This window comes from Cebus imitator, unplaced genomic scaffold, assembly GCF_001604975.1.
Source record: "Cebus imitator isolate Cc_AM_T3 unplaced genomic scaffold, Cebus_imitator-1.0 Scaffold45, whole genome shotgun sequence".
NCBI classification, from domain to species: Eukaryota; Metazoa; Chordata; class Mammalia; order Primates; family Cebidae; genus Cebus; species Cebus imitator.
The window spans coordinates 9,122,966-9,137,164 of record NW_016107360.1 but is presented as its reverse complement, the minus strand read 5'-3'; the positions used below and the strand labels follow the sequence as shown (position 1 = coordinate 9,137,164).

Genomic DNA, 14,199 nt, shown 5'->3' with positions numbered 1-14,199 from the left:
TTTTTTGGGATGGAGTTTCGCTCTTGTTGCCCAGGCTGTAGTGCAATGGCACAATCTCAGCTTATCACAACCTCTGCCTCCTGGGTTCAAGTGATTCTCCTGCCTTAGCCTCCCGAGTAGCTGGGATTACAGGCATGCACTGCCATGCCTGGCTGATATTGTATTTTTAGTACAGATGGGGTTTTTCTGTGTTGGTCAGGCTGGTCTCGATCTCCCGACCTCAGGTAATTTACCCACCTCAGCTCCCAAACTGGTGGGCTTACAGGCATGAGCCACCACGCCTGGCCGCTGAGAGAGTTTTATTTTTGGATATAACCCCAAAAACACAGGCAAAAAAGCAAACATAAACAAATGGGATTATATCAAACTAAACAGCAATGAAAACAATCAGTACAGTAAAGAACCGGCAGAATGGTAGAAAATATTTGCAAACTATACATCCGATAAGAGATTAATATAAAAAATGTGTAGAGAACTCAATAGCAAGTATTATCATAAGTAAGTATGTAAGGTAATATCTATGTTAATTAGCTTGATTTAGCCATTCCACAATGTATACATGTTTCAAGACATTATGTTGTATATGATAAATATATAAAATTTTTGTCAATTAAACAGAACTGAGAACTAGCAAACTAATATGCAGTATAGAATCACTCTTACAGTTCTTTCTCTAGCTTTTCCTTCTTTCCTCAGTATCTGTAATAAGCTGATGCTAAAGAACTAAGCCAACAACTCTCATTTGAATCCTAGGCGAAATACTGGAGCACTAACGCCCATGAGATTGAAGGCACAGTGTTTGACAGGAGTGGAAAAGCAGTGCATCGGCTGTTTGGGAAATGGCATGAAAGCATCTACTGCGGCGGCTCCTCCTCTTCTGCTTGTGTATGGAGAGCAAGTGAGTGTCTGGGTTTGTGGACCCCAGGCTGTGAGTGGGTGGATGGGCAGGCATGGCAAAAGAAGCCACACAGGACAGGACTGGTGTCTGTTCAGCGTCTCCAGCCTCTTCTGCTTTTAACTAGGCTAGAGGTGTTGGCTGTCTTTCCTTTATCCAGTTTTCATCTCCTTGTCATGCTTACTTATAGCAACACCTTGTTGGGCTGCTGGGTCCCGGTTCTTAACCCCAGGACAAGCATTGCTAATCAGTGGGCATTCTCTGAGGGAATCTTCCAGTCCACGTGCATAACTGTACTGGGCACTATGAAAGAATATCAGTGAAATGCAAGAAGTCATTCTACAGCACGGACAAAGAGGAAAGTGTTCCCGGAAAAGCAGTGAGCCAGGAGATCTACAGAAGTTAGCTATCCCTGGCTGGCCTAACCTCAGAAACCGTCCTCGTCACTCCTGTGATTCCAGAAGGGTGCTGAGCTCTTGGAGCAGATGGGGACAGAAGAGCTAGGGAACCCCAGCATTTATCAGGATGTCCCCGCCACATTTTAACGTCTTATTCCATCTTCTAAGTCAGAAAATTATGTTGTTTCCGAGTCACAGCCATATTGTAACGCCAGTGGTCTGAGATAGACCTGTTAGGGTACTATAGGCAGGTAAAAACCAAACAGAAACCTTCGACTTGTGGCTTAAACCATTAGGCTGTGTGCTATTACATAACAATAAGTGAGGCAGCCGGTGGCCCCAGGGGTATTACGTAGGCAACTTACCTGTGTCAAGGACACACATAGCAGTGAAGATACATTCTGCTACCCCCAGTGCGCTGTGATGTCTCCCCGATGGATGAAAAATGGTTGTTAGCATTCAGTGTCATACCTCTGCGTGACAGCATACCAACCATGTAACGAGAGGACAAAAGAGCCCTTTTCTCCTGTGCCTCTTTTTTTCTCAGGAATATTTTCTAAGATCCCCCAGCAAATGGAACTTTACATCACATCAGCCTGCAGTGGGTTCAGACCCATCTATGAACCAGTCATGGGCAACAGGGTAGGCAGAAGAGATTCAAATGTCTTAGATTCATCCCCAGTAAGGGCACAATGCCACTTGAACAGAATCAGTATTCTGTTAGCAAGCAAGAAAGAGAAATGATGGTCAAGTAGGCAGCCGACAGTGGTTCTTTCAATGGGTAGCTGCCACATCTCCCACTGTTGTAGAGGTTGCCATGAAGCTAGAAGGAATTTGCGCTGGTGGAAGCCTTGCTAGCTTCAGAGGCACTATGAGGTTTTGCAAATGGCACAGTCTCTCTCCTTTGCTTAAAGTATGCATCACAGATGAGAACTACCATCCTGTCTCAGTGTTCAAGTACTACCTTGATAAAGCAATATTGTTTAAATTTTTGTTCCTGTCATTATACCTTTACTTTATGTCTCTCTGTTGGCAGTGAGCATCCCTGGCCCATCTTTAAGAATAAGCACCATCTTCACTCCCTGGTGGCTGGGGAGTGACCAAGACCCATAGGAAACTTTGCTACTGTTTTTATGCTTAGGATACACAGAGAATTTAGACTAGTTACATGGAGGACTTCTGAAGATTCAAAAAACGGATCCCAGCTGGGCATGGTGGCTCGTGCCTGTAATCTCAGCATTTTGGGAGGCCAAGTGGGCAGATTGCTTAAGGCCAGGAGTTCAAGACCACCCTGGACAACATGGCAAAATCTTGTCTACTAAAAATACAAAAATCAGCCAGGCATGGTGATGTGCACCTCATGTAGTCCCAGCTACACGAGAGGCTGAGGCATGAGAATCACTTGAACTCTGGAAGTAGAGTTGCAGTGAGCCGAGATCGTGTCACTGCACTCCAACCTGGGTGACAGAATAAGACCCTTTTGAGAAAAAAAGTGCAGGGGGAGTGGTCTGCCGAAGAGTTGTTGGAAAGCATTTAGGCTATGAGTGGATCTCAGTCTACATTCGATTTACACAATATATCAATTTCAGTATGTTTAGCTTGAAAAGCTGGAATTCCAGTTAGGGCAATGCACCTAATGTTTTAAAGATGTAAGGTTGCGGGGAGGCAAGAATTGGTAAAACGGACAGGAATGAAAGAAAAGAATAACATTGATTAACTACTTGCTGTGTATTCAGCACCATTCTAGGTACTAAAAAGAGTCAGGATAATTTGACATCACTTAAATAAAATCGGATTCTCTAGAGTGAGAATCAGGAAAAATGGACCCAGAGCTTATATTTACATGTTTGTTTATTATTATCATTTATTTATTTATTTACTTTTGAGATGGAATTTCGCCCTGTTGCCCAGGCTGGAGTACAGTGGCACAATCTCAGCTCACTGTAACCTCTGCCTCCCAGGTTCAAGTGATGCTCCTGCCTCAGCCTACATAGTAGCTGGGATTATAGGCACCTGCTACCACGCCCGGCTATTTTTTGTATTTTTAGTAGAGATGGGATTTCACCATGTTAGCCAGGATGGTCTCGAATTCCTGATCTCAGGTGATCCACCCGCCTCGGCCTCCCAAAGTGCTGAGATTACAGGTGAACCACCATGCCCAGCCTATTTATTATTAATATTATTATTAGTATTATTTTTTTTTGAGATGGAGGTTTACTCTTGTCACCCAGGCTGGAATGCAGTGGCGCGATCTTGGCTCACTGCAACGTCTGCCTCCCAGGTTCAAGTGATTCTCCTGCCTCAGTCTGATTATAGGCACCTGCTACCATGCCTGTCTAGTTTTTGTATTTTTAGTAGAGACAGGGTTTCACCATGTTGGCCACCTGGTCTCGAACTCCTAACCTCATGTGATCCACCCACCTCAGCCTCCCAAAATGCTGGGATTACAGGCATGAGCCACCATGCCTGGTCTATCATGTTTATTTTAAAATCAAATTATTTTCATAGTTTAAGCACTACAGAAACTTCACAGCATTGTATAAATTTGCTATCTGACCACATATAGAAGGCCACATCCCTGTAGACAGAAGAAAAATTATAGAGAAGAAAATTTGTAGGGAAATTTTCAGCACCTGTTCGTTAGTCAGAATATTTTAACAGAAATGGAAAGGAGCTGAGAGATAAAAACTGTAGCTAGCCTGAGGTGAAAAGGTGAAGGAATTAAAATGTAACATAAATGACACACAAGTTAGGGGTGAATGATTTATTTTCTTCTTAGATCCCATGCCGAAAGGCTACGAGCAATACTATGGCTTCACACAGTTCGCGCTGGAATTAAATGAAATGGATCCATCGTCCAAGTCTTTATTGCCACCTACTGACACTCGATTTAGGCCAGACCAGAGGTAAGGATTCTTTAAAGATTTTTCTCTCCAGAGATTTAAAACCCTTTACAAAAAGTCTTATGAACAACCTTCAGGCTGCCAGAGGCACCTGAGAAAGATGGAAAATGCCATCAGGAGCTGAGAGGTAGGGGGGCTTTAAACAATTGTATCACGGAGGAGATGGGACCCAGCGAGACTCCAGGTGTGGCATGGCCTTTATTATCCATAAAGCCCCATTTCTACTGAAACACCAAAAAAGGTGTTTATATTGAAGAGTTTTACTGCATGCAGTAATAAAGAACTTAGTGTATTTGAAAGGGTAAAAAGCATCCCGCTCCCCTGAGCCCTCAAATTTAAATTATTTTAGTGCACTGAGATCTAACTGCCGATCCTAGGTTGCTGCTCACAAGCTGTGTAATACATGGTAGGTCTTTTAATCTTTCCCAGCCTCAATTTCATACTCTGTAAAATGGAAATAATAATGTCTCCCTTAAGGCCTTTCTAATTAAGGCTCAAAATCTAGAAGCCCAAGGAAAGAAAAGATTGCTACATTTGGCTTTATTAAAAATAACACTTTGGGAGGGCCAGGCAGGCGGATCACTTGAAGTCAGGAATTCGAGACCAGCCTGGCCAATATGGTGAAACTGCATCCCTACTGAAAATACAAAAATTAGCCAGGCATGGTGGCACATGCCTATAGTTCCAGCTACGTGGGAGACTGAGGCACGAGAATCGCTTAAACCCAGGAGGAAGTGGCTGCAGTGAGCCGAGATCACGCCATTGCACTCCAGCCTGGGTGTCGCAGTGAGACTCTGCCCCCCAAAAAAACAAACAAACATAAGCTCTTCTTTGTGACAAAATAAATAAAACTATATAAGGTCAGAAGATAAATGACAAATGGAGAAGTCCGTGTCCGCAACTTGTATCATGAATTGCCTCTAGAAATTTAATAATAGATCAACCCCTTAGAAAAAATGAACATACGAAGGTAAATTTGTTTTGCAGGAATTGAACACTATTGTTAGCAAGTACGTAAAAAAGATGTGAAACAGTTTATATATGTCAACTGTAACAGTATGTCCCAAACGGGCACATCCTCCTAATAATTTTGTTTTAAAGAAAGCCATATGTAGAATGCTTCAAGCTATCTTGCTGTGCACATTATGCTTGTACTGTTTTGTGCAGTTTATCTGCTTTTTTAGGGAATTTTTTTTGTATAAAATCTATTACAGTTGTGTTTCTTAAATTGAGCCTAAGGATGGAGTTAACTGGAAATATACAGTATGTATTAATAATGTATGTGGTGCTTAAAGAATGGTAAGCATTGTTAATTTCTGTAATGAATGTTGTCAATTAAATTATCTTAAGTTTGTGTTTAAAAGAAAAAGGGAAAATAAACAGTCCACAAAATAGGAAATGCAGATATCCCTTAAACATGTGAAAAGATGCTCAGTCTTAGTCATAATAAGAAAAATGCAAATTTAAAAAGTCATGTCAACATCCCATTTTTTAGCCTATCTGATTGGCAAAAATTCAGAAGTTTTATATACTCTGAGTTTATGGGAGAAAAGGGCACTCTCAATATTGCTGATGGGAATGTAAATTGCTATAATCCCTATAAAGTGCAGTTCAGTAATATATAAATTACATACTCACCCTTTTACCCAGCAATTTCACTTCTAGATATTTCTCCTACAGATTTTTCCTGCTTACTCATATATTATGATGGATATACAGGGTCATTAATTGTCACATTAAAAAAATTGGGAACAATTCAAATGTCTATCCATAGGGAATTGTCTAAATAAATTCAGATACATCCACACAACTGGATATTATGTGACTATCAAAAAATGAAAATGTCTATGTATATCCACGGAAAGATCTCTAAGATAAATTGTTAAAAAGTAAAGCAAAACAGGAAATCAAAGGATAAATAGCATGCTACCATTTATATGTTTTAAATGGAGGGAGGGGTAAGAGTATGTATCAATATTTGTTGATACACACATGAAGAATCTCTAGAAGGATGCAAAGGAAACTAGTAACTGGGTTTCCTAGGGCGGGAGGGTGAAGGTGGCTGGAGTTAGAGACAAGGAAGAAAAGAAGACTTTGCTTTAAATTCTTTTTTGTTGATAGAATTTTTGAATCATGTAAATATCGCCAATTCAAAAAATCTCTATTTCAAAATACTAATTAAAGGGTTGGGGGCGGGGTCTTACATATAGGAGAGGATTTTGAATATCCAGTTGTGGACACATGGGGTGTTGAGTAGTAATGATTATTTTGTTTTCTTGAATTCATATCCTTTAATTTTTTTACCCTCAATGCCTCAGGTGTCTAGAGGAAGGGAACTTAGAAGAAGCTGAAATACAAAAGCAGAGGGTGGAACAGCTACAGAGAGAAAGGCGGCGGGTCTTAGAAGAAAATCACGTGGAGCACCAGCCTCGGTTTTTCAGGTTTGTGCCTGGATTGAGTAGGTTTTTGGTTGATAGGTGATGCCAACACGTTATGCTTCTGGTTTGCAGAAAGTGAACAGTACTGTGCCTTCCCCAGATGAGAACATTCTCCTTGCTTTTCCTGCTTCCGCCTGGGGAGACTGCTCCTCTGTGCCAGGGCCATCTTCCCTGACACTTCCCTTCAGGCTCTCCCTCTTGCTGACCTCAGGCAGGAATAGGGCCTGCGGTTTTTGCATTCTTTGAGCTTTCCCAGTGCCTCAACCAGTGAGTTTACAGAGGAGGTTCTCAGTACAGGGAGCCTGCCAGAGCTGGGTCCCAGCGCAAGGCCAGCTTATTGAATTCACAGCTAAGGTTGGTCACTCACATAGGCACAGTTTACACCATGACAGAGATCATTGATGATCACTCCACAGTTAAGCAGTATGGAAATCCCAAGCAGTCTGTTTCTTGCATTGTAGAAGTCCCAGTACACCTGGGCTTGCATTTGGAACATTTACAGTTATTTTTAAAATAACTTGCCAGGAAGGTCTTGTTAAGATAGATTGAAATTTTTAAAGAAGGTATGAGAGATCCACCTTTCACCTCCCTATCTCCTCTTTTAACTGAGTAGAAGCAAAAGCCCAAGGCACTAAGGGGATCTATTGAAGGACTTAGTGGAATGCCCCCGGCTGGGGCCTGACTCTCCTCACTACCAGCCAGGGCCTAAATGGTTTTAGTTTTTCTGTTTGTTCTTCTTTTAAAAAAGTTAAATAGGCATATGTAGAAAGCAGCAAGTTCCTGCTGTGCTCCACCCGCCCAGGTCCTCCTTCCCGGGCCATCACCTCTTCACTGTTTTAGGATGCTTTTTTGTTTGTGTTTGTGTTTGTTTTCATTGGACGACAGAAGTACTTTGGGGAGGATTCAGTTACTAGTAACAGCAGCAGTAATACAATATGTATTCCAAAACATCAAGATAGTAACAAGTAAGGGTTTGTCTCGAGAATATCATGCTCTTTTCCCTAAAGTTGATGTAGATTCTACTAGATGCCTTCGGATCATTTCCACAAATTCAGGTTATTAGTGATTGAAAATCAACTGGCCAAAATTTCATCCCGAAATATTCAAACTTCATTTAAACATTTAAAGAATAAGATGGAAATGTTATGTTCTTTTTTGAAAAAGGCAAGAAATAGAAAAATGGATAGATTAACAGACTAATCCATTGATTCACTGATCAGTTGATAGGTAAGCACATAACATACACCTGTAAGTAGGTTGGTTCTTTTTCTCCCATACCTTGTCTAGTTTCATTTTTTTAAAAAGAAAAACCTACAATTATAAAACTGTTCATTACAGTACTTTCTAGGATCATTAAAAATGGTAGGTAACTAAAGTGTCTCAAGGACTCGTTAAGGAGATTCACCAACTTGATCCAGCATGAGGCATTAAGGATGACCTTCCAAAGCCTGCGGAGCTCTACAGGCTAAATGCAAGATACAGAACGTGGTTATGCTGTCATTGCAATCAGGAAGGAATTATGTCTGGAATGGAAAAGGATGGAGAGCCGCTTCAGCTGGGGCAGCCATCACTCTTTTTCTTATTGACTGTCTATAAAATAATGATAGCATTAGACGGGGAAATTTTTTTAAATTGGAGAAGAAGCGAGAGTTGTTCAGCGGTAGCGGTCTTCCTTGGAACTGTTGAAATGAGAAACCTGGCAAAGAGATTTTGGAGAGGAATATGGGGACTTGGATGTTGTCATTAATACTTACTGAGGAACAACAACAAAATCACTGAAAATTCTGAGTGGAAGCTGGAGCTCAGACCAAATTGAGCCTCTTTATTTTAGAATAGTGAACAGTCTGATACACAGACTGACTCATTTTTAAACACATCCCATTACCGGAACAGGGAAGCAGGTGTGATTAAAAACCTACATTCCTGAGAGCGTGGGAAAACAGGCACTCTCCACTTTTGCTTCTAAAACGTATGGTAATATCAGTCACCATCACAAATGCACATACTCTTTGACCCAGCCATGCTAATTACAGGGATTTCTAATGTAACTACACTCACATACTTACAAAATAACATATGCTGAGCTACAGTTTAAAAATAACCTAAGTACCCATCAGTAGGGTACCTATTAGGTAAATTGTGGTCCGTCCATACAATGGAATATCATACAACTGTATAAAAAGAAAATGAGGAATCCCTTAATGCCGGAATCACCAAACTTTTCCTATGAAGAACAAATGATAAATATTGTTGGTTTTGTGGGCATTCAGGTTTTAGTAGCAGTTATGCAGCCCAGCTGTTCAGCATTGAAAGCAGCCATAAACAATATTTAAACAAATGGACATGCCTATGTTCCAATAAAACAGTATTTCAGAGATAGGCAGAAGGCTGGATTTGACCCTTGGGCCATAGTTTGCCGACCCTTGCCTTATTATACTAATCGGAAATGATCTCCAATATGTTTCATTATGTCAAAGCTGGAAGGATAGAAAAGTGTCTGGTACAATATTATGTCACAATGAGAGGGGATAGAGTGTGTGTGTTCCTGCACACGTGGACACACACACACATGGAATTTCCCTGAAAGAATGAAGCTGACAACATCCCTACCTCTGAGGAGAAGAATCAGGAGTCTAGGAGAGATGGGGAAGAGAAAAACTTGAAGCAGTATATCCTTTTGTGCTCTTTGAATTTTGGTCTATGTCATATATTCTCTATATATAATATAAAGAACAGAAAATCAGGACTAATCTCTCCAGACACTGTGGCTTCCAATCCTTTTTTTCTGTTTTGTTTTGTTTGATGTTAACCACTTCCTATGCACAGCCTCGTTGATGTGTAGCTTTTGTGCAGTCATTCACAAGGTGGTGACAGTCATGCAAGTCATGTTTTGTATCCGACAGACTCTCCCCACATCCTCCTTCTCTCAGAAGCACCACTTTTCACAGACTCTAACTTTAAGAAGTCAAAGTCAAGAGTAACAAAATAGGCCAGGCACGGTGCCTCATGCTTGTAATCCCAGCTCTTTGGGAGGCCAAGGCAGGTGGATCCCCTGAGGCTAGGAGTTCGAAACCAGCCTACCCAACATGTTGAAACTCTGATTCTACTAAAAATACAAAATTAGTTGGGCATGGTTACACATTGTTGTAGTTCCAGCTACTCGGGAGGCAGAGGAATCGCTTGAACCTGGGAAGCAGAGGTTGCAGTGAGCCAAGATCACACCACTACACTCCAGCCTGGGCGACAGAGCAAGACTCCGTCTTGAAAAAAAAAAAAAAAAAAAAAAAAGCGGGAGAGTAACAAAATGATTTCCAGATTTCCATTTCCCAGAATTTCCAGTCCCAACACTGGGATGCTGAATGCATGTGGGAATGAGGATGGGGAGAGCAAGGAGGTTAGGAAAGAAAGAGACTTGAGAATATGATGCTGGTTTTGAGTCTGCAAGAAATTGTTTCCTCTTTGACAGGAAATCCATCGATGACTCTTGGGTGAGCAACGGCACCTATTTGGAACTTAGAAAAGATCTTGGTTTTTCCAAACTGGACCATCCTGTCTTGTGGTGAAAAAGTAAAGAAGAAAGATAACGTTAGTGTATTTCTCCTGTGTTTGCTTCCTGAAGCTGCACAAACCTGTGTTTATGTATTTAAAAGATACTCTAGGATGATCACTTATGCTTAGCTTAGCATTGTAACTATTTAAGTCTATATTTTCCTCAATGAGTTTCTTTACAATTTCAAATGTTACCCTGATTGTTTATATGAATGTAGAACACCTTGATATTTCTTTTTATATGTAAACTAATAAAAATGAGAGATTGAATGTTCATGTGTGGGTTAAAAAAAAGAAGCTTTAACACTAATTTTCCAAAGGTTAGGGAAGCTTCCAATTAAATTTATGCCTTATAAAATTACGTTGTAGGAAAAAAAATCAACCTCTTCCAGGTGCATTAAGAAATAAGAATACCCAGGGTTACTCAACCACGCATAAGCTACCGAAGTTTAATTCGGTAGCTGAGATATCTTTTTGCCTCAGACAGCTCTTGAATTGCTCATACAGAACAATTCTGCTGGTGCTGGAGTCTGAAGAATATTTTCATTTGCATTTTAGTGGTTAGGGAGAGGATGTAAGATTAATGGAATGTATATTTTTGTATAAGATGAATATGGCACCTTCTTGAAGAGGAAGCATTTGAACTTGTTTCTCCCTATAGTTCTGTTGCCTTAAATGCAAAAGCGTACCCTCTTGCTCAGAGAAACTGTCGTTAATAAGAGAAAAAAAATTCAATTAATTAAAAATTGTAATAGCATCCCAGAGAGACAGTAGGAAATTTCTCCTCAGTGGGAGCTGAATCCTTGAGAGGTTAAGAGACCGTTTCCTGCTTCCCACCCCACCCCTAGTTTTTTGACCCTCTGTTTGATCACATCCCTGTTGAGTATAGAATGTCCCAGTTTAATATAAAACATGTAGTTTATTCCACACAGCAGTTTGACTTTGTAAAAGTTTAGCAAAATAATTGTTTCGAATAACTCAACATGTTTTTCTTAAATGCTGTTTCAGTATTTTCTACCTCTTAATAAGCACCATATTTTAGATCTTGTATAAAAAGTTTGCCATCTGCCTTATAGACAAATGTAGAGAATTGATGTTCTTGCTTTGTGTTGTGTTCTGGCAAAGCTTTAAGTAAGTGTCTTACCCCTTTCCTATACTTTCTTGTTATCCATATCACTCTTTTGTGAGTTTTGCAGCAGTCTTGAATAATACAAATTATAACTATTGAAAGGGGAAACTTTGTCTTCTTAAATGTGTTATTTCAATTTACAATAATATAATTTGTGTAGTAGTTGAATTGTGTTATCAAAGCAATTCCACCTTCTGCCCGGATGACATTAAAACCAAAGCCTAATTGTTAAGCCTTTTATTCTCAAGTCGATAGCAGTCCTATGGAATATCAAGTATAATGATGTGGTCTAAAGATTTCTCCAGAAAACACTTTTAGATCCTTACATTCAGAGCATGTCAAATGTTATGAATGAAGGGTAAAATAATTACAGGAAAAGAATGCATGATTTTTCATTGTCACACCAAATAACCAGTTGGACAATATTGCATTTTCAAAATGGAGAGTTATTTAAAGTGGATCTGTAGCCTTCTGGAATCCACGCGTGACTGGCATTTTAAAACAACTCATTAAATATGGGATTCATTTTATTGAGATGCCAAGATGAGCACAATATGAGTATCATTTCCATTTCTAAGCAGTTGAATGACACAGTCAGATTCTTTGGTGTGTGCTTTGTTCTTTTCATTGCAAGCATTTATCCAAATTCTGCTCACAGACATGAGGAAGCAGGCTGAGATTGAAGAGCACTCAAGGGGAAAACAAATGTAGTTTCCACAATGTGTGGGTAAATGTAGAATCTTAGTAATATTGGCTGTTAAATTGGCCTGCTCCAGAGACTGGCTCAAAAAAGAAAGAAGCAACAAAAACAAAATGTACAGCCTGCAGGGATGTAGCGTTGTCATGTGGCATTTGGAAATTCTTTAATTATCCTAATGTTATTATTTCAGTTGCTCTTATGCTTTATTTTAGAATCCCAAGGACAACAGGACTAAGTATCACCTCTCTAGTCATCTTATTTGAGATGAGGGTGGGGATGAATTAAAATATGATACAGAACTATGTGCAGCTTTTAAAATCTAACTAGTCAGTACTAGCATCTATAAAGGGCTTTTCTTAAACAGGTTGGTGATGCATCCTCATATTATAAGCTTAAAACTATTTTGAAAGGGAAATGGCTTCCTTTTTCCTTCTGTCCCTTTTCTGAAAATCGTCTAGAGACACCAAATATGTGTCTCTAGGACAGTTTATAGTTTTAAGAGAAAGAAACAGAAATGTGGCATCATTTGGGAAGAACCAATGTACAATTTAATTTTCTGGAATTTAAATCTCCTGGTTAAATAATACTAATCACTGTCCCATTTGAGTTACTTGTTTTAACCTCTTTTTTTTTTTTTCCTACTTATTCCATCCAAAATTTCTGGTGAAATACACAGAAATTCTTGGAAATGGGACTTTGTGCAGGTAACCACCACCCTGCACCTTAGGTGATGTTCCTGTTATAGCTATCTACTACCCCACACTGCAGGAAATCCATTCAGAAATGAGCTAACAGTCTCCAGTGTAGCAGGAGAGCCAATCAGTTTCCTCCCCAGGCCCCTGAGCACCCCACGGCTGGTATTCCCTTGAGTCATAGGTATGTATTAATAATAAAAGCCTCAATGCAGCTTCTCCATGTAGTTCCTCTCCTAAAGCCAGGTGGATTCTGGTCCTAACTAAAGAGATGGGAGTTCACTTGAGGGCAGGAAGAGCCCAGGGTGCCCTAACAGCCCCACAGTTGTCTTGTGCTTCCTGTGAGACTCCCTGGGGAGGAATATTCAAACTAATATTTTGTAAATGTTTACTTCATTTAGGCTGCTTCTCTTCTCATGTTCTGCTTTAATTACTTGCAGTAAGTCGTTTGCTTGGGCTTCAAGCACTGTCCTCATTCTCCATCTTCCAGATTTATCATGAGTGATCTTGTTCTACTGTTAATGATGTCAAGCCTAAAAAAAAAATAATAAATTATTTGGCTGTTGAACTTCGATGTAGGCCTACTACATACACTATAAGTTATGCCTTCTGGCTATCATAGAATCTCCACAGACCTTTTAGTTATAAGTAGAAGCAATAAGAAGTTGTCCTTATGATCTTAGGCATAATAGTTCCAATGTATTGGCATAATTGGTTTGAATGTCTTTGATTTTGATGTTAACATCAGCATAAATCTATTTTTGCTACCAGATGATAGCTATTTCATTTGCTCAGTTTTCCTCTGCATTGTAGTAATTATCTGTTATGAGTGTTAGTCTTCACTATTCTGTGTTGGAAACCTGTGTCATGTAAATATCTGCAAATCATGACAGTCTGAAGTGCAAACCATTTTCAGAGACTTTGGTTTGGGGAATGCAATGATCAGAAGTGGCTAATTTATTTTATTTCTGATTATTTTATCCAGAGGATACTTTTTTAATGGATATTTGTAAATCTTCCACTTAACCATTGAAAATTATTTTCTGTTTTAATCCCACCCTTCCATCGATACCTATGTGCCTCCCAGAAAGCTCCTATTAATTTGCATATCCCCCTCATGTAGCTAGTTGAATGTGAATAAATAACGTGGAAAAAAGGCTACTTTTGTCTTTGTTTTTCCAGGTTAGTGGGTTTATGTGACTGCTGAAAGGGAACAGAATAGGACCCTTGCCTGGACTCTTTCAAGGAGGATCACATCAGGTTAATGAAAGTGATGGGGGTTGGAAATAAGAATATCCCAGGCCACAAAATACTTGGAAACCATAATATCACCAGACTTTTTCTCCTAACATTCCAAGGCACACCACAATTGTAGATCCCCCTCAGCCCTTGGAAGAGAGAACTGAGGCAACTGGAGCCCCAGGCAGGATACCTCCAGCCCCAGGAGACCCTCTGTTGATTCCAGTGTGCTATGAAAATATTACAGTTGACTCTT

General features: G+C 39.9%; 1 protein-coding gene across 6 annotated transcripts in view; it reads left to right on the top strand.

Annotated features, from left to right (window-relative positions):
- Window positions 1–13,865, top strand: part of OSBPL3 (oxysterol binding protein like 3) — a 191,208-nt gene extending 177,343 nt beyond the window's left edge. For all 6 annotated transcript variants that reach the window (XM_017527008.2, XM_017527006.2, XM_017527007.2 and 3 more), the window contains 4 exons: window positions 754–898; window positions 4,073–4,199; window positions 6,515–6,637; window positions 10,101–13,865. In XM_017527008.2, coding sequence (XP_017382497.1) covers window positions 754–898; window positions 4,073–4,199; window positions 6,515–6,637; window positions 10,101–10,197 — 492 coding nt within the window. In that variant the 3' untranslated portion in view covers window positions 10,198–13,865. The remainder of the gene's footprint in view (window positions 1–753; window positions 899–4,072; window positions 4,200–6,514; window positions 6,638–10,100) is intronic.
- The last annotated feature ends 334 nt before the right edge of the window (window positions 13,866–14,199 follow it).